Source organism: Malus domestica, chromosome 15 (assembly GCF_042453785.1).
Source record: "Malus domestica chromosome 15, GDT2T_hap1".
NCBI lineage: Eukaryota > Viridiplantae > Streptophyta > Magnoliopsida > Rosales > Rosaceae > Malus > Malus domestica.
Window position 1 is genome coordinate 4,881,712 of NC_091675.1, and position 18,394 is coordinate 4,900,105.

The window sequence follows — 18,394 nt, forward strand, 5'->3', positions numbered from 1 at the left end:
ATGCATGACATCATTCAACTAGTTTGATGATTGGCACCACTAAAAACTTGTAGACAAATATAAGAGTCCAACACAACATACACAAACATACAATCAAGTTAAGTTTATTTAATAACAAGAAGAGAGAATACACATATGAACCGTTGATATCTACAAAACACAGGCCGGCCGCCGACCACTGACGTCATTGGAAGAAGACGAAACAGATACCAAAATATAACTTCCACCATAATTTCCAGAAAACGATTTGTGAGCTGAAACATGGTAGAATATTGACATATATATGATCCAAAAACACATCAGAAATCAGAAGGCACGGCAAACCGATGGAGCTCGTTTAATCCAATCGAACAAATTGGAAAAACGTTTCCTCTTGGGCGTTACTCCTCCTCCCAATTGAATGGTCTCTGATCTGTCATTAGGGTTGAGCATCCTCCACATCACATGCACGTCCTCGTACTCGCATGTTCTTATATCATGTCTTAGCTTCGGTCGTCCTGTTCGAAATTCAAATCAATCTCAATTTCCATAAACGTAATCATCGAATTAATTATAATTACGTGATACAGAGATTCTTTATGCATGACGTTTGTTCTTTCTTAATTAACTAACACCTCGAAAAACATCAATTATAAGAAGAAATGAGATTCTCTCAACGATGAAAGATGAAATGAAATCATAAGCCCATGTCATGATAATTTTGTTCTTACGTTGTCTCTTGTCTGTCTGTTTTACGTGGACTAGGTTTCCTATGGTAAATAAGTTACAGTTATGAAAATGTCTGTCAAAGCAAGGAAAGCGTTTCCTATGTACCATGAGGAAAAACTAAAATAGTTGACACAAGTGAATGTAGCTTATGATAATGTTATGTGCTGATGGGAACATCTAATCAGCACGAGACCGTCAATAAGCACATGCATGAAGATCTGATATATGCTTAACATATTGAATCAACAAAACATACGCTTAAATAACAACTAAAAAGACAAGTTGGCACACGTAAATGTAGCTTATGATTTGCTGATGGAGAACTAATCAGGACAAGACTGTCAAGAAGCACATAAATCTATAAAATAAAAAAACTCATGCATAGCACTTTCCCATGCCTCAATCACGTATATACTCACTCAAATAATGACACTATCCAGAAGTACAACATGCGTCTTTTCAAACATGCATCTATAGAAGAAATACAAAAGTACTTTCATCCAGGGATGCATATGTGGACATAAAAATATGTTCAACACACCATGGATATCCTCACGTCTAGACAAAGGGAAAGCAGGGGTAGCTCAAACTACCATCCTAGTAATGAAATATTTAATCGGAAAACAGACGGTGTTTGAGTAATGTGAAATGTTCGCCAAAGAGTGGATAGCTTTTCCTTGCAATAATAAGGAAAAACTTAAAAGACAAGGTGGCAACAATAAATGTAGTTTATGAATTTGTTGTGTGCTAATGGAGGAAAATCTAATCAGCACAAGACCGTCCATAAGCACTTTAAAAACTAACGTAATATTAAGAAAAAAATAAGTGTGTATTTGTGATAAGTAACGGTTACCAAATTCATAGTGCATACTTACTAATATCCATTGAAGAAAATATCATCCAGAGACTTATGTTTTCTATAAAATTGGATTTCTATAACAGAATACACACAAAACGCATCAAAGATTTAATGATGCCAAAAACCTTGTCCGAACCTAAATCTTTTTTTTTATTGTACAGTGCTTAGGATATATATGGTACAACTTGACAATCAAATATAATGCAAGGTTATGGATGATCACATCTAAATCAACTCGACACTGACTTTCTTGGACCTAGAGATCTTTGACATGGACCCCATGATTTGGATTTAGTGTCTAAACTCCACACATGCAATATACCACTATATGTATATATCTATTACTAGTTTTTTAGCAAGTATTATGCTCCAAAGTTAATCAAGCGAGACATGTTATTACTCACACATATGTTTTATCCACGTGTAATTCAAAATGTGAACCTAAAAACATGTAGGTGATATATGACTTATTTGCATAATTTAATTCCAAAAGATTGGAATCCTAATGACCAATTATGTTGCTTAATATATGACTCATTTGCATAATTTAATTCCTCCTCTAAGACTAGTCAATATATTTTTAAAGGAAATGTATTGGCAATTTGGCATGCCTTATCCTCCTTAAACATTATCGGTTGTTCTAAAAGGACTTCGGGTTTCCTACTGATAACACTTGTAATTGTCTGTTATTCTAGGGTTTCCTGCTCTTGGATTAGCACAACATTTTTTTTTTCAACGGATTAGCATAGCATTAATTTATACTACTTTTCATCACACAAAACCAAATTGATGAGAACCAAGCACTTGATTGACTGACTGCCATCCCTTAAAACACTCTCCTGTCTATTAGTATTAATTAATTCCTACCTTCATTCGATTCATATACCCTATCTACTTGTAAATATATACATCGTTTGCTTTTCAATTAGGGGTAATGTTGATTCTCAATGGCCATAACACCATGCTGTCTTTTTTCCTTACACTATTCTTGTTGGCAGAGACAGAATCATGTCATACAACTTGAACGATACCAAAATCTTGTCAGACAAGCTCAACGATGGCACCCGTAAACGAAACAACGATACCAAGCTCTATGGGAAGTGTCAATTCCATTACAACAACAAGGACAATATCTCCGAACTCACATAGGAGAATGACACCTCCCAATTTTTTTAAGAGCAGTGGAGTTTCCCTCTTCACAACGAGAGGAGGTCAACCACTACTCCCACAACGCTCTTCAAGTCACTCATCCCGCTTTCCTTAGAGCGTATGGTGCCCCGAAGAGAGACCAAACTGGCGGAAAACTCTTCATATTTTACTAGTAATTTGAGAAGTATCTTGATGAATGCGCACTAAACCCAAAACCCTTCTCTAAGCAGCATGAAACAACTTTCCAATCTTCTAAAAAGCATGAGGTAACAACATATGCTGCTTAGAGAAGGATGTAAAGATGTTACCTCATGCTTTTTAGAAGATTGGAAAGTTGTTCATGCCGCTCAGAGAAGGGTCTAGTGCACATTCATCAAGATACTCCTCAAATTACTGGTAAAATATGAAGAGCTTTCCGCCAGTTTGGTCTCTCTTCGAGGCACCATACGCTCTGAGGAAAGCGAGATGAGTGACTCGAAAAGGGAGTAGTGGCTAACCTCCTCTCGTTGTGAAGAGGGAAATTCCACTGCTGTTAAAAATTGGGAGCTGTCATTCTCCTATGTGAGTTCAGAGATATTGTCATTGTTGTCGCAGTGTATCTCGTAATGGAATTGACACTTCCCATAAAGCTTGATATACCTCTTTCGTTTTCGGGTGCTATCGTTAAGCTTGTCTGACAAGATTCTGGTATCGTTCAGGTTGTCTGACATGATTCTGGTTCTGTCTCTGCCAACCAGAAGAGTGTAAGGAAGAAAGGCAACATGGTGTTATGGCCATTGAGAAGTAACATTATCCTCAATTGAAAAACAAATGATATATATATTAACAAGTAGACAAGGTATATGAATCAAATGAAGGCAGAATTGTAGGAATTAATTAATACTAATAGACAGGAGAGTGTTTTAAGGGAGGACATCAATCTAAAGTTAGTCAATCAAGTGAGAACAATTAGTCAATCAAGTGATTGATTCTCATCAATTTGGTTTTGTGTGATAAAAAGTAGTATAAATTAATGCTATGCTAATCCGTTGAAAAAAAAAATGATATGCTAATGCAAGAAACCCTAGACTAACAACAAGTACAAGTGTTTTAGATAAGTAGGAAACCCGTAGAAGTCCTTCTAAAACAACCGATAATGTTGAAGGAGGATAAGGCATGCCAAATTGCCAATACATTTCCTTTAACAAATTATATTGACTAGTCTTAGAGGAGGAATTAAATTATGCAAATGAGTCATATATTAAGCAACATAATAGGTCATTGAGATCAGGATTCCAATCTTTTGTATAAACGCTTCGACAAAACAAATGACTAAATAAATTGAATTCATACCTTGATGAAGCCAATCTCCTTGGCATTGCTGCGGAAGCACTGCCTGCAGCACATCAGCGCATACTTCCGGATCAACCCATGAGGGTTTCCACACACTCGGCTGTTCAAATTAACAAACAATTTTTCCATATCACACACATTGTCCACCAAATACACTTACAAACCCAAAATTAAACTAAATAATAAAAACACTGGCATCAAATAAGTAGAAAAATATGCAAATCCATACCCGTGATTAAGATTCTTGAGAGTGATTAAGCTAATACAAACTCAAAATCTCTGGTAATTTTTACCCATAAACAATCGCATAACCAAGCTATAATTTCAACAAAGTAAATTTTCATACATAAGCTAAATCTCCAGCAAGGAAATGGCGATTATCAGCAAAATAATTAAGGAAAAATAAGTGAGATTTGGGGATGAAAAATCATACCAAGTGCGGGAACCGGGGCCGTAGTTCTTGGGGTGAGAGTTCCATCCGTTCGAGTGTCCCATCTTTGAAGCTCGCTAGGATTTTCTGCGTCGCTCTGCAGCTGCGGGAGTACGATGGAGACTCGCATTCGCTAAACGTTGTTAGTTATATAGCACTAGGCACAAAACGATGCGTTTTGGACATTGTTGCCGCCTCCTTGTAACGTGGCACTTTGTCCTCCAACCGGCACGTGATGTTCTGTTTTTTCTCATTTTTCATGGATTGGGTATTTGAGTAATTGCCAACCAGGCCTTCAATTGGGCTTAATCAACAAGAAATCCTTGCCCGAATGAGCAGCCCGGCAGTGTGCAGCTCAGTAATTACCCGACTGTTTCGTATGGGCAGTAGCAAGGTTTTTGGTTTTCTAGGCAACAATTGCCCAATTGCCTTGGCAATTTAACGCAATCCTTCTGAGGCTTAGTTCAGAATTCAGTCCATATTTTATGCTAGATTAGGCCTAAATAAGGAGTAATTCTTAAATTTAGGGTGCTTGTTCATGGCACATCATTTGTCCGCTTAAGATACAATAGAGAGACTCCTTATATTATCCTCCATCAAAACGCAGCACATGTGTGCGTATCAAGTGAACATAACACATGCGGTATAACACAAAAATCTATGCTGAAGTTCGTTTCTTAATTTTGATTTACCTGTTTAAAATAAGGTCCTCGTGTTTTCAGCTAGTCTGTCACTTTAAAAATCTTTCAGACAAATCTGACGGTCTTCTTCAAAGATGCTCTTATTATTCTAATATTTACTTTCATGGCTTTGGACTTCTTTTATATAAATGCATGACATCATTATCATTCAACTAGTTTGATAATTGGTACCACTAAAAACTTGTAGACAAATATAAGAGTCCAACACAACATACACAAACATACAATCAAGTTAAGTTTATTTAATAACAAGAAAGGAGAATCCATATATGAACCGTTGATATCTACAAAACACAGACCGGCGGCCGACCACTGACGTCATTGGGAGAAGACAAAACAGACACCAAAATATAACTTCCACCATAATTTCCAGAAAACGATTTGTGAGCTGAAACATGGTAGAATATTGACACATATATGATCCAAAAACACATCAGAAATCAGAAGGCACGGCAAACCGATGGAGTTCGTTTAATCCAATCGAACAAATTGGAAAAACGTTTCTTCTTGGCCGTTTCTCCTCCTCCTCCTCCTCCTCCCAATTGAATGGTCTCTGATCTGTCATTAGGGTTGAGCATCCTCCACATCACATGCACGTCCTCGTACTCGCATGTTCTTATATCATGTCTTAGCTTCGGTAGCCCTGTTCAAAATTCAAATCAATCTCAATTTCCATAAACGTAAGCGTCGGATTAATTATAATTACGCGATACAGAGATTCTTTATGCATGACGCCTGTTCTTTCTTAATTAACTAACGCCTCGAAAAACATCAATTATAAGAAGAAATGAGATTTTCTCAACGACAAAGATGAAATGAAATCCAAATTACAAACCCGATTTGTGGATGCCGAGGTGGGTTGCGACCCGGCTCCAGATTTTCCGCATCGGGAACTTCATCTTCCGCCACCACGCCATTAGACGACCTAATCAGATCCACAGTATCGATAAGTTTCACCACGTAATTAAGCTGACGATTAAATTTATAATTAAGGCAACTAATCACCTTAACTTCTGATTAACTCACCTTAATTTCCGACCTCTCTCCTCTCGGAGAGAAGCTTCTTGGATTCTTCAACTGCCTGCGCCTCCTATCAACGATTTTCTGATCGCCTTGTTTCTCTTCAACGTCCTCAGCTATAACCGCTCGTTTTGGCGTTCACCTAACTCAACCGACGCGATTATGTATTCGCCAAATGTCGGTTTATCCGTTGGGCCGATGTCCTTTTCTGTGTCACGCTGATTGCGACGTTGATGTTCGTGGGGAAGTGTTATTGGCGGGTTAGGGTCTAGAATCGTAAGCCCATGTCATGATAATTTTGTTCTTACGTTGTCCCTTGTTTGTCTGTTTTACGTGGACTAGGTTTCAAGGGCCGTGAACTTTATCATGTTTGAAGGGCCCAAAAGTCAAACATGAATTACCAGTGGTAAATAAGTTACAGTTGACCCATGGTAAATAAAACTCCGGAAACCCATAACGCCTTCCCGGGAAGCATCTGCCGCCCTGATGAACCAGTCCGTCTGAACGTCGAGCTTCGAGCGTAATAACAATTGAAATAAAGGAGGGAGAGAGAGAGGGCAATGTCCAGGGCTCGCGTCTACGCGGACGTCAACGTTCAGCGCCCAAGAGATTACTGGGATTACGAATCTCACACTCTTCAATGGGGGTAATAATCTAATCTAATTGCAATAACCTTCGCAATTTAATACTAAATGAATTATTTTTATTGTTTAATTAGACATGATTATGTTAATCAGGAATGTTAGGGTTCTTAGATCATAGGTTGAGAGAAAAATCCCAATTTAAAGGGAAAATAAAAATGTTGTTTGTTCTATGTTTGCTGCATTGTTGCTACTGAAATTTCCGTGTCATTGAACTTCATTTGATAGCGAAAGTTGTTGTAGAATTACTCATGCCAGGGGCCCGCTCGGGACATTTGAGCGCAAAAGCACTTTTGGTTGTCTGAAGGCGTTGTTTTGGTGATTTAAGAAGCAATGCTCTTTGGATAAGTGATTTTAGAGATTCTTTCTAGTAATTTTCAGCATGATATTTCAAAGGTGCAATTTCCCAATTCTTATTTCTTGTTTGTTTTTCATATGCTCAGTGAACAAGGTGACTATGAGGTTGTTCGGAAGGTTGGAAGAGGAAAATACAGTGAGGTCTTTGAAGGTGTGAATGTCACCAACAATGAAAAATGTGTTATCAAGATCCTTAAACCCGTCAAGAAAAAGAAGGTGCGCGAATTCTTAAGTTGACCCTGTACTTTAGGATATACATTGCCCTACCTTTGAGTGATTTTCAGTCTTTCCATTTTGTTTCGTCGGGGGTTTCTTCCCCCGTGGATACGCTCAACTTGTTTTGTTCTGTATTTCCTTATCTAATTTAACTGAGATACAATAATTTGTTGGTATTCATGCAGATTAAAAGGGAGATAAAGATACTGCAGAATCTTTGTGGTGGTACAAATATTGTGAAGCTGCTTGATATTGTTAGAGATGAACATTCAAAAACTCCTAGCTTGATCTTTGAATATGTGAACAGTATAGATTTCAAAGTGTTGTACCCCACACTGACGGATTATGACATTCGCTACTATATATATGAACTTCTCAAGGTTTTGTCATCTGATCCTCTTGCTAAACAATTAATTTTCTAACCACTTCGGTACACATGCTTTTGCTGGCAGCAATCCGTCTTTTAATTGTGTGAAAGAATGTCATGATTCTGACTTGTCCTGGTTTAGCTGCTGCAAACGTAGCTAATCAAAAGCTGGTCTCCTAATTGCAGGCATTGGATTACTGCCATTCGCAGGGCATAATGCATCGAGATGTCAAGCCTCACAATGTTATGATCGATCATGAGCTCCGAAAACTTCGCTTGATTGATTGGGGTCTCGCTGAATTCTACCATCCTGGCAAGGAGTACCATGTCCGGGTAGCTTCAAGGTGGAATCTCTTTGATCGTTTAACTTTGGTATTGAATTGTTACTTTTCTTCTAGATTCTTGAAAGACATGTATCTTTTGCATTCTTTTGTTTCCTCTACAAGTAGGAGTGTAGGACTTGGGTTGGATCAACCCATTCAACCCAAAATTTGGACAACTCGGGCAAGAATCTTCATAAGTTGAGTAAACATGGACATAATTTCTTTAACTTGAATGATAGTCGGAGGGACTGAGATAAACTAAGGATATAATAGTTGTAGGGACTGTGAAGAAGATGATGCCTTGTGCAGTTATTGCTCGAACAGTTATCAAACACAACTTGCAGCGAGACTAAAGTTTATTACCAACAGATTCGTCTGATGGCAAAAGGGTTTATAGTTAGTTTAATGCCAACTTACATTGTCAACGTGTGAATTCTCTGTTTGCTTTGCAGAATGTTTATAAATTTGAATGCTGTTTATCAGGCACTATAAGGGGCCTGAACTCCTTGTGGATTTGCAAGATTATGACTATTCGTTAGACTTGTGGAGCCTTGGCTGTATGTTTGCAGGAATGGTGAGGGTTTACGCTTCCCTGTTGTTACTGTGTATTCAGGTTTTCTCTAGCTGCTACATTTTGTTGATCATGACGGAAACAAAGTGTTCTCTTCCTTGCAGATCTTTCGCAAGGAACAATTCTTCTATGGTCGTGACAATCAGGACCAGCTAGCGAAAATTGCTAAGGTATTTTTGGTTTCATACTTGGCTCGAAGATCTTAGTATAGGCAATCCATAATCTATATGTCTTAGCCCTTCAATACACCAAAACTAATTTAAAAGTTGCCTCAAGATTGTTGAGTTTTCCATTTTGTCTGTAAGTTGACATACATTTACTGTTATATCCTTGCAGCACTGGGGTTTCACAAACCGTCAGAAATATAGCATTAGAGTGTCCATATTCACATAACTTGTTATCTTATGTAGATGAAATCTTCTTCAGGTTCTTGGAACAGACGAATTAAATGCATATTTGAATAAATATAACCTTGTGCTTGATCCTCAGCTCGAGGCTCTTGTTGGAAGGTATACTTCTCATTCAATGATTAATCATTATGGTTGAAAGAAAAGGCATCGCTTTGTCTGTCTTTTCGTCAGATGATGTTAAACTTCGTGGCTGTATCACCAAATGTATACAGTAAAATGAATTTCTCGTCTTTTTATTTTTTCTGATGTCGCCTTCTTTTCGTGGACAAACAAATATTTCGTGGACAAACAACATTCTTCCTTCTTTTTTATTCTGATTTAGGCACAATAAGAAGCCATGGTCAAGATTTATCAATGCAGAAAATCAGCATCTGGTTTCTCCAGAGGTATTTTTCTTTTGGGTTTTTTTTTTCCTTCTTCATCTTCTTTTGCTCACTGGTGATTATTTGGTCCTTTTTTTCGTGATGTCCAGGCCATTGATTTTCTAGATAAGCTTCTTCGATATGATCACCAGGAAAGGCTTACAGCAAGAGAAGCAATGGTATATTATTTAAGATTAACTGCTGTTTCATTTCATTCCCTTTCGTTTTCCTTCATGCGAGTTTAACATATGTCTATATTATTGCTCAGATACATAATGTTAAGTGGTTGAATTCCATATTATGTTCAACCGTTAAGCACAAAACAAAATTGTCACCATCGGGTACCTTCACATTTTGCACATGCTCAGGGTCTATCGTTATACTTGAAAATAATAGGTTAAAGTATTCCATGTTTCAGGATCATGCATACTTCTCCCAAGTGAGAAGTGCAGAAAATAGCTGGATACAGACGCAGTAACACCAGACTCCAATTGAATCCTTTGGTAAAAAAACTTTTATCCTCTGTCTTTCCTTGTAGCCTGTAATAATCACTGAAGGAAGATATTTACCTAACTTAGGTTGTTCATTACATTCATTATTTGAAATTTTAATGACGATATTCTTTCTTTTCCGAACACATAATTGTGATGTTCACTCAAAACCTGTTTTCTTTGGTTGGCATATTTTAGATTTCGGATTATGTTGGTCCATATGCATGCTAAAACAACAATCGAATTTCCAGAAACAACCTTCAATCAACCAACAAACAAGCACTTTTATAACATATTCCCCAAATAGCTTTCAGCTAATTAACATCCAAGAGTCTAGGAAGGATCTTTATGCAGAACCTCCACAGTGAACTTCACACACATTTCTACAATTTATTCTTTTCTGGTCGAGAACTTTTCATTTTTGAAGATGAGGGAAACATGTGTACACATCAGATTTGGGATGTTTTGCTTCTGCATGCTCCCTGCACTTCACCTCGCTCGTGGTGCAAATAAACACTTGCATACACACCTTGCACTGCAATCATCAGTCAGTACCTCGCATCAGAAACAACGCAAATGCCCAAACTAGAATGAAATTTCGGTGCCAATTAGCTTCATTTACCTGAATTGTCATTGATTTCTTGTTTGATTCAAGCTGGCTGCCTGCGTGTCAAGAGATACACAAATCGTTTACTAACTCATATATTCCCTCTTTCTGAAGCTATATTTCAGTTTTGTGGCCTAGAATATGGGTTAGAGAACACAAAGAAATCGAATTCTAAGATGAATTCATCACAACTAACGTCTCTTGATTCATATAAATAGACCATATATTCACAATTTAGTTTCTGAAAAAAAAACCAAACTGAGAAGATGGGAGGGGCGATGAGTACCTTTGGCAGCATTTTTTTGCTTCTCCATGTTCCTCTGGCGAGCCATCTTCGACTTCTGGCCGTTGCCTCCTCCCATGGCTTCTCCTTCTTCTTCTTCTTCTTCTTCTTCTTCTTCTTCTTCTTCTTCTTCTTCTTGGTCTCTGAATGATTCTGGGACAGGGTTAATGCTGCTGCTAGAATAAGAAGAATGTTTTTAGTTTTAAGAATGGCCAAGAAGTTGAGATGATGAAAAGGACATATATAGATCACTCTCATCAATTAGGTATTGTTGGAGCCAGAAAAGAAACCACATATATCCAAGGCCTACCAAGAAACTTCCCCTCAGCCTTTAGGTCAGCTTGGCCTGTTCACACTTAACCTACGCTCTCGGAATGCCCACGTCCTAAAAAAACAATATAATGTCATGTGTTTTTAACATTTTTCATTGATATCATTTTATTAATTTGAGATGTTACGATAATATCTTGAAATGTAATAAAGTCTTTGTTCACGCCATACCAACCAAACAATTTGTTTTCACCATAATCTTTAAAATGTTTCATTTAGATTGACTCTTGATCACCATAATCTATAAAATGTTTCATTTAGAGACTCTTGACAAATGAACCCTATCGTTTTTTTTTTTTTTTTTTTTTTTGGAGTTCAATTCACCCTATCGTTTGCTTGTTAAAAAACAAACGAATTCATACCACACGTAGTGCTATGCCATTAGTGATACTTGTACAGCTGGAGCTCACAACAAATTGCAGTGCCTATATATACTTGTAGATAGATACACTCTAAGAGGTTTTAATGTGTCTAGAACACAAGTTGGTATGTTATACTTTATTATACAAGTGGAGATTTTTTTTTTTGTGTGTCCGTATTCTAGGCACGCTAAAAAATCTCTCCTATATATGATAGATCCCATGCCACCCAAGAGAGAGAAGGAACGATAAATCGCTCAAGCATCCATTGTAACCTCACTTCGACAATGCACATTTCCAATTTTATTGAAGGTGCCATGCATATTCCATATATCACCATCACAAACACAAACATCACCACTCATCACCACAAATAACGTATATCTACACATAAATTAACCTTTATTGATCATCTCGTCGGATACAACCCAATTTTTAGCACTTCGTCACATCACTTCACACCTTGACCCGATAGAACCCATCTCTTAGCCCAACTTATCTCGCTCAAAAGAAGGCCCGAGTTATAAAGCCCAAGAGAGCCCCACCTTAATGATCTGATTGGCTGATTCCTTGAGTCCCAAAAGTAAAGTCGAAAAAGTGAGAAAAAGACCCTGATTCTTTGAGTGAGTGGGTGCCCTCCCCCTCCCAAAGGTCGAAATCCTAAGTCCACCAAGCTGACCACGACCTGTGCCGAAGATAAAAAGGCGCAGCAACAATTCACATGACTCCACCAACCGTTATTCAAACCTCCAAATACCCACCGATCACTATGTGCCCGCCGTCCCACATTTAATGCATGGGGCAGGATAAGAACGAAAACGCATCAATAAAAAGACAAATTTGACCTCCAAAAAGCTTACCCTCTGCGAGACTTTTTTTCTTTATTTTTTATTTTTGTCATACAATATCAATACGCATATTAAAACGTTATTATATCTTCTAGTTTTAATTTTAATTAATTTTATATTATTTAATAATAAATAAAATTATTATTGGTACTTTAAAATTCTTATTTATCATTCTAAACTTTCTATATTTATAAATAAAAAAACACTTTTAAGAAGTGCAGTTGAAATTTAAGAATGCTAATAATAATTCTTTAAAATTCGTATTATACATTTGTTAACGTCTTATCAAACAGACTAAACAATTAATCTAAACTTTTTTCTTACTTCACAAGAAAAACGTGTATAAAATATGAACATCCAAAGAACTATATATCAAACCAATTATTAACTAAATAAGGAAGTTATAACTTGTATTATTGGTCTGAAACGATACAGAGTCGATAGAAGTAGCTTCACAAGGACTGTAAGTGCATGGACAATTTGACCACGTCCAATAGGTAACGGAAACGTGTCCGTCAGAAAAAGTGAGGCAGGGGCAAGGCAAAGCAGCGAAAAAAGCAATAATAAAACATCAGAATATGCTTCGCTCTGCTCTGCAAATATCCCTTTCCCTTTGCTCACCTATGACTTATTACTATTAATTAACTTTTAAAACTCATCGCCCAATCGCTTTTAATCTCTCTTTGTTTTCATCCTTCGATTTCAATTCGCTGTTTGCAGAATTTTGGACTGTAGTAATTAATCACCATGGAGCTCGTCCAGGACCTGTTTCTGACGGCGTCGCTGGCTCTGATCCTCTCGTTCCTCGTCGCCAAGCTCGTCGCCATGGCGGTTGCTGGCCGGGAATCGGAGCCGGAATTCGGGGATGGCGGCGGTGAAGGAGTTGGTGCGGAGGAGGTCAGCTTCGAAGAGAGGAGGCTGAAAGTGGAAGGGGCTTTTCGCAGTCAGAGGAGCGTGGAGTTTGTCGGACAAGTGAATGTCCTTCGATTCGAAGGGGAAACGGTTCATCGGGCTGAGGAGATTGCAGAGCCACTGCAGGATCGTCGAGAAGGCCGCGGATTGCCGGAGGAGGTGTTGGAGGAAGAGTCGGTGGAGGTTAGATTGCCGGAGAAGTCGTCAGCGGCGGTTGGATTGCCGGAGAAGTCGTCAGCGGCGGTTGGATTGCCGGAGAAGTCGTCGGATGGCGGGGACAAGCTTTCGGTGGAGAAAGCGATGGAGTTTGATCGCGGAAGCTCGGATAACAGCGAAGTGGAAGAAATTGGCGCGAAATCAGCAGGAAACGAAGTCGTTGCCGAACAATCGGAGGAGGTTAGGGTTGCGGATTCCGATGAAGCTAAGGAGAAGGCACACGTGGCGGCCAGTGAGTTTAAATCGGGAAATTTCAGTGACGAGGATGATTGGGAAGGGATTGAGAAGAGTGAGCTGGATGATGAATATGCTGCGGCGGTGAGATCTGAGGGACACGATTGATCGGTTGGCGAATGGCCGTGGCCATGTATGTGCAGGTATCCAACGGCTCTCAACTGTTGAGAGTGTGGCAAGTGGTACTAGACTTTCTGTTATCTCTCTCCCTCTGTTAATATAATTAATTTGTGTAGCTATCCATATCTGTGTACTTGTTTTCACTTGTCTCGATTCTGGAAAATTGATGGAAATACAACCAAGATATATAAACACCATTATCAACAACATCAGCGCCTTATCGCACTAAGTAGGGGCGGAAATTCCCAAAAAAAAAAACAAGAATAAAATGGCAATGTGTGTGAAATGAAATATGAGAACGTATGAGCGTATTCATGTTGTTGTAATGTTGTTGTATCTTATATTGTCGGTGATCTGCATTGTTTCTGAAGACGCATTTTTCTGTTTTTACTGTCTTGACTGATAATCCCGTTGTTTTAAAATGCTCCAGCTAATTGCTTCTTAATATGGTTCGGATTTATCCCATGTCTTGCTTTTCTTATCTTGTAGTTCCTAGTTCTTCACGAGTCACACGGACTTAGCATCGTTCGTACATTCAATGATGAGGAATCTTAGCATCCATTGTAGCTTTATGAACTCAACATTACATTGAAATGACAGCATTGTTCTGCATCTTGATCTTCCAAACCGCAGGTGCTATTCTCAAAACATTTGTTGTTTCTTCCCTTCTATATCCACCACCATACACGCAAGGGAGTCGTTTGCCAATTGTCCGAGAACTGCGTACCGACTCTTTAACCCCTCCAATATTCTATTTGACTCTTTAACCCTCCAAGAACAGGGTCATTTCTTAGTTCCCAGTACAAATTATGTTATGCATGGATGAGATTTGTCTCTGTTACTTGGCACTGTCATTTCCTTGCGGTTGAAGTTAAATTATTGACATATATACTTTTTACAACGTTTTTAGTTGATTTTTTTTCTTCTGCAATTTAGGCTTCGAATTATGCCATTGTCTGAACTGTGTGAGGTGTGTAACATCTGTTCTTCCTGCCCTTCATCCTTCTCTGCTTAAGTGAAACAACACACCTTGTATACAAACCAAACTAACTTTATTCCATGTAACCGCTATATTACCGATACAAGGGGGAAATACTTTTGAATTACAGCTATAAAGATGGCAAACTAAGAACTATAGAAGAGAACTACGACATTTTATTTGTTTTTTCTTGCTTCTTGTCCCCATAGCCATTCTAAATTGGAATATAGTTATTTTATCTTTTCTAGTAAAATCACCGAATATTTCCATGGACCTTGTTCATCTTCTCATCATGACCACCCACCCCACCACCATAACCTGGGCCTGTGCCTGCCCCAGTTCCGCCATCTCCTCCACTGCCATTACCAAATCCTCCGCCATTATGAAATCCACCACCATTACCACCATACCCCATGCCGCCGCCACTATCACCACCAAAGCCCCCACCACCACCAGAGCCATAACCTCCGTAACCATCAACTTTCAGCCCTTGAGAAGAAGTAGCCTCCTCACCGTGCCAATTCTTTATCCCATGTTCCAAACCAAGTCTCTTGTCTATCAGAGCCCTCCCTTGAATCCCTTCTCTGGTAGCTTCAACAGCTACATAACTAAAAAACCCCGTAGCCAAGAAAATGAGGTTCCATGAAACTGCATTGCTCCTTGCCATGACTTCGTCCTATTACAATCGTACCTTCGAAAGGCAAAATATTCCAAAGATTTGTATAACAAAGGGAGAGAGAATGAGTGAGAGAAAAGAGAACTCACCGCTGAGTTCTATGACGTTTTAGTCTTCCTCTTTACAAACCGTGAAGGGCCTTGATGGTCACTGCAGCAGAGAGGGCTTTGATATAAGACCCTATCGAAATGAGGTAGGTTCCTTAGATTTATAAGGCGCATCGTCTGTCATAGGGCATGAGTTTCTAAGAGTTGCACAGCAGATTGGCCAGAGGGCCGGAGGGGGGGAGGGTACGGTTGCAGATCTGCGTGATTACGATGACAGGTGCCAGCTTGATTCTGGTGGTGATGGCGATTTGCATGACCACAAGGCTTCAAAGTTGCTGCATTATAATTCTGCTTGTGGCATTTTGTGTCAATACTTGTATAGGGTCTGGTAAGAGGTCGCACTTGGTGCGATGACAAGTGCCTTCGCCCATGAGCGGTAGGTCTCGGGTTCGAGACTTGGGAGTAACCTCTCCATAAATGGGGGTAAGGCTAGCCGACATTCACCTCTATCAGACCCTGCGTAAAGCGGGAGCCTTGTGCACTGTATACGACTTGTATTGGGTCTAGTAGTCTATGGTCCATTCCTTTTCTTTCCTAGAGGTTTAAAACAAAAAGAACGGAGAATTTGGGTTTTTCTTATAAAAAAAAACCGAGATGTATGGGCCTGAAAGAAAAGAACTAAGAGGGCAATTGGGTCGGGTTAAGGCGACAAATTAGGAGGGCTTCTCTAGTGTACATGGCTAATTACACAATTTTTTTGTTAGCCGTTAGATGAATCTCAACGGCTAATATGGAAATGTAGCTCAAGTTACAACCGGGTTCTTTTGACCCAGTAGAAGAGTTACAACCCGAGTGGTCATTTCCAATCCGTCCATTCTGAGTTCCAGGAACAAAGAAATCCTTTCCTGGTCAAAAGCGTAAAACTCAGATTGAGATTTTATGTGTTTTGAAATTGGACTTCAAACATCCACCAAAATTTGAACCCTCCAAATCACCAACCTAATTTTGGGTCTGCTCACGGCGGCTCCCACAAATGCCACCATTTCATGCCGCCCCCACCACTGCCACCATGGGCGTGAATTCAATTCATTACACGTATTGTGGGAAAATTGTGTTTTCTGAGCTTTACATCCTGCAAATCCTTGTACGTTAGAAAGGTTAGACTTACAGTACCCATAGGTACGGGGAAATTTTTTCTTTTTTCCAGTCAAAACCTTTTTTTTTTTTTTTTTTTTTTTTTACACCCGGTTGCAAGTATAAACGAAATAATTCATCATGTCCGTCAATTTCAATCTAACGGCTATTATTCAGGTGTGTGTATAAGATGTATTTAGTGATATGCACTAGAAAAATATTTGGATAAGTTAGATACATATTCTAAAAATTAATGTCTAAACATGCAAGTGTGGGTGCTGTAAACTCTCTATGCATTTGAGGTCAAATCTCTATCCACTCACTTTAGTTTAAAGTAAATTATTATTTGTATCAGGAAAAAGTCGGGCAAGTTTTACAGTCTCGGTAATTTCCACACAATTTGTGTTTCAACGGGAAACTTCCAATACTCGACCTCATTTGCTACAATTCATACCATTAAATGGTCACGGCGAGTACACGAGTTTTAATTCCATCAAAATTTTCCTCTCATGTCCCACGCAGATAACAATTCATACAAAAAACCATTATACATGGACAAATGTCTTCGGATTAAGATATTTTGTCCAAGACATTTGTCCATGTACAATGGTTTCTTGTGGTATCGTTTGGTATGCAGACGGAACGGGACGGGATAGAACGGAGAGGGAGCAAAGATGCCCTCGGATGGAAACAATGAGGAAAAAGAAGGAGACGGAGAGGTTATAATTTTGTGTTCTACGAATGTGGAACGAGTCGTTCCAGAGGTTGAGGTGAAACGAAAATTCATCCAAAATTCGTCCGATGGAACAGCATGCTCCACCCGTTTTAAGCGCATCAAACGTGAGACGGAATGCTTCATCCTATTTCATTCCGTCCCGTCCCACATACCAAACGGTACCTGTATGAATTGTTATCTGCGTGGGACATGAGTGGAAAATTTTGATAGAATTAATACCCGTGTACTCGCCGTGACCATATAATGGTACGGACTGTAGCGAGTGAGGCCGAGCGTTGGAAACTTCCTGTTGAACGCAAGCTGACCCGGACCGACTATAATGCTGAAGGCCACAGTTAGGGTTTTTGTATGTTTCTACGTGAAGATTTTATATTCATGGTCCCAATTAAAAGTTTTACGTGGGAGATTTTTTATACGTGGTCTAAAATAACAATAAGATTTTCATTTACAAAAAAAATAGTTTGTTGAGCTAAAAGACAAAAGCAAATTAATCATGGGGTCTTGAATCCCGATAAATTAGTCGGTTATTTCCAATTTGCCTCGCTGGTTTGAAGAAAACCCCAAAGAAAAAGAATGCGAACCAACGAGTCGATGGTCCCATACAATGTTTGAGGGCAGCTCTCAAAAGGGAGGGTTTGATAATTTGTAAGTTGTGGATCTGCTTGACGGTGGTCACGAGTAAGGTGTAATTCCCAATTAACCTCCTCCGACCCCAATATGAGTGAATAACCATGGTTTACCATCAGTTGTCCCTTTTTTTTCAAAATAAATATATATGTATATTACGATCAATGATGAACAAAATTACTCTTTATTCTGATAAAATTAACAAATATATGATGCTAATTATTGAAAGGGAGAGAGAGAGAGAGAGTTTATGAAGACTGCTGGTTGTGTGTTCTAATCAGATAATAAACAATGCAATATACATAAGCAATCAAACGATAATTGACTAATTAAGACCACCTTCTAATTT

The 18,394-nt window shown here is 38.8% G+C and overlaps 5 protein-coding genes and 1 long non-coding RNA gene across 9 annotated transcripts; 2 read left to right on the top strand and 4 right to left on the bottom strand.

Annotated features, from left to right (window-relative positions):
- Positions 1 to 88: 88 nt before the first annotated feature.
- Positions 89 to 4,637, bottom strand: LOC103415421 (small ribosomal subunit protein uS14z/uS14y/uS14x-like). Of its 2 annotated transcripts, none has more exons than XM_029094096.2 (3): positions 4,482 to 4,637; positions 4,049 to 4,148; positions 89 to 497 (listed from the first exon to the last, which is right to left on the bottom strand). In XM_029094096.2, exons 1-3 carry the CDS (start codon positions 4,541 to 4,543, stop codon positions 483 to 485), a joined length of 177 nt encoding a protein of 58 aa, XP_028949929.1. In that variant the 5' UTR covers positions 4,544 to 4,637; the 3' UTR covers positions 89 to 482. The 2 variants fall into 2 exon arrangements, with proteins under 2 accessions (XP_028949929.1, XP_070670306.1); XM_070814205.1 differs by lacking the exon at positions 89 to 497 and adding an exon at positions 3,268 to 3,442.
- Positions 4,638 to 5,401: 764 nt separating this feature from the next.
- On the bottom strand, positions 5,402 to 6,379 carry LOC103455914 (uncharacterized). Its single transcript, XR_532206.4, has 3 exons — positions 6,206 to 6,379; positions 6,015 to 6,104; positions 5,402 to 5,822 (listed from the first exon to the last, which is right to left on the bottom strand). It is a non-coding gene; the product is annotated as an uncharacterized lncRNA (long non-coding RNA).
- A 138-nt stretch (positions 6,380 to 6,517) lies between these two features.
- LOC103455915 (casein kinase II subunit alpha-2-like) lies at positions 6,518 to 10,107 on the top strand. 3 transcript variants are annotated; one of them, XM_017322664.3, is made up of 11 exons: positions 6,614 to 6,845; positions 7,069 to 7,158; positions 7,284 to 7,413; positions 7,599 to 7,793; positions 7,967 to 8,124; positions 8,587 to 8,677; positions 8,779 to 8,844; positions 9,101 to 9,183; positions 9,407 to 9,470; positions 9,557 to 9,625; positions 9,865 to 10,107. In XM_017322664.3, exons 1-11 carry the CDS (start codon positions 6,760 to 6,762, stop codon positions 9,922 to 9,924), a joined length of 1,092 nt encoding a protein of 363 aa, XP_017178153.1. In that variant the 5' UTR covers positions 6,614 to 6,759; the 3' UTR covers positions 9,925 to 10,107. The 3 variants fall into 3 exon arrangements, with proteins under 3 accessions (XP_008393750.1, XP_017178153.1, XP_017178154.1); XM_017322665.3 differs by having other exon boundaries at positions 7,084 to 7,158; XM_008395528.4 differs by lacking the exon at positions 7,069 to 7,158 and having other exon boundaries at positions 6,518 to 6,845.
- A 94-nt stretch (positions 10,108 to 10,201) lies between these two features.
- On the bottom strand, positions 10,202 to 11,198 carry LOC103455916 (uncharacterized protein At2g23090-like). The gene is made up of 3 exons (XM_008395529.4): positions 10,831 to 11,198; positions 10,560 to 10,600; positions 10,202 to 10,472 (listed from the first exon to the last, which is right to left on the bottom strand). The coding sequence occupies exons 1-3, from the start codon at positions 10,904 to 10,906 to the stop codon at positions 10,353 to 10,355; spliced, it is 237 nt and encodes a 78-aa protein (XP_008393751.1). The 5' UTR covers positions 10,907 to 11,198; the 3' UTR covers positions 10,202 to 10,352.
- A 1,537-nt stretch (positions 11,199 to 12,735) lies between these two features.
- Positions 12,736 to 14,053, top strand: LOC103455917 (acyl-CoA-binding domain-containing protein 3-like). The gene is made up of 2 exons (XM_008395530.4): positions 12,736 to 12,861; positions 13,085 to 14,053. Exon 2 carries the CDS (start codon positions 13,112 to 13,114, stop codon positions 13,832 to 13,834), a length of 723 nt encoding a protein of 240 aa, XP_008393752.2. The 5' UTR covers positions 12,736 to 12,861; positions 13,085 to 13,111; the 3' UTR covers positions 13,835 to 14,053.
- Positions 14,054 to 14,876: 823 nt separating this feature from the next.
- Positions 14,877 to 15,866, bottom strand: LOC139192305 (glycine-rich cell wall structural protein 2-like). The gene is made up of 2 exons (XM_070814206.1): positions 15,591 to 15,866; positions 14,877 to 15,516 (listed from the first exon to the last, which is right to left on the bottom strand). The coding sequence occupies exon 2, from the start codon at positions 15,490 to 15,492 to the stop codon at positions 15,079 to 15,081; it is 414 nt and encodes a 137-aa protein (XP_070670307.1). The 5' UTR covers positions 15,493 to 15,516; positions 15,591 to 15,866; the 3' UTR covers positions 14,877 to 15,078.
- Positions 15,867 to 18,394: the final 2,528 nt, after the last annotated feature.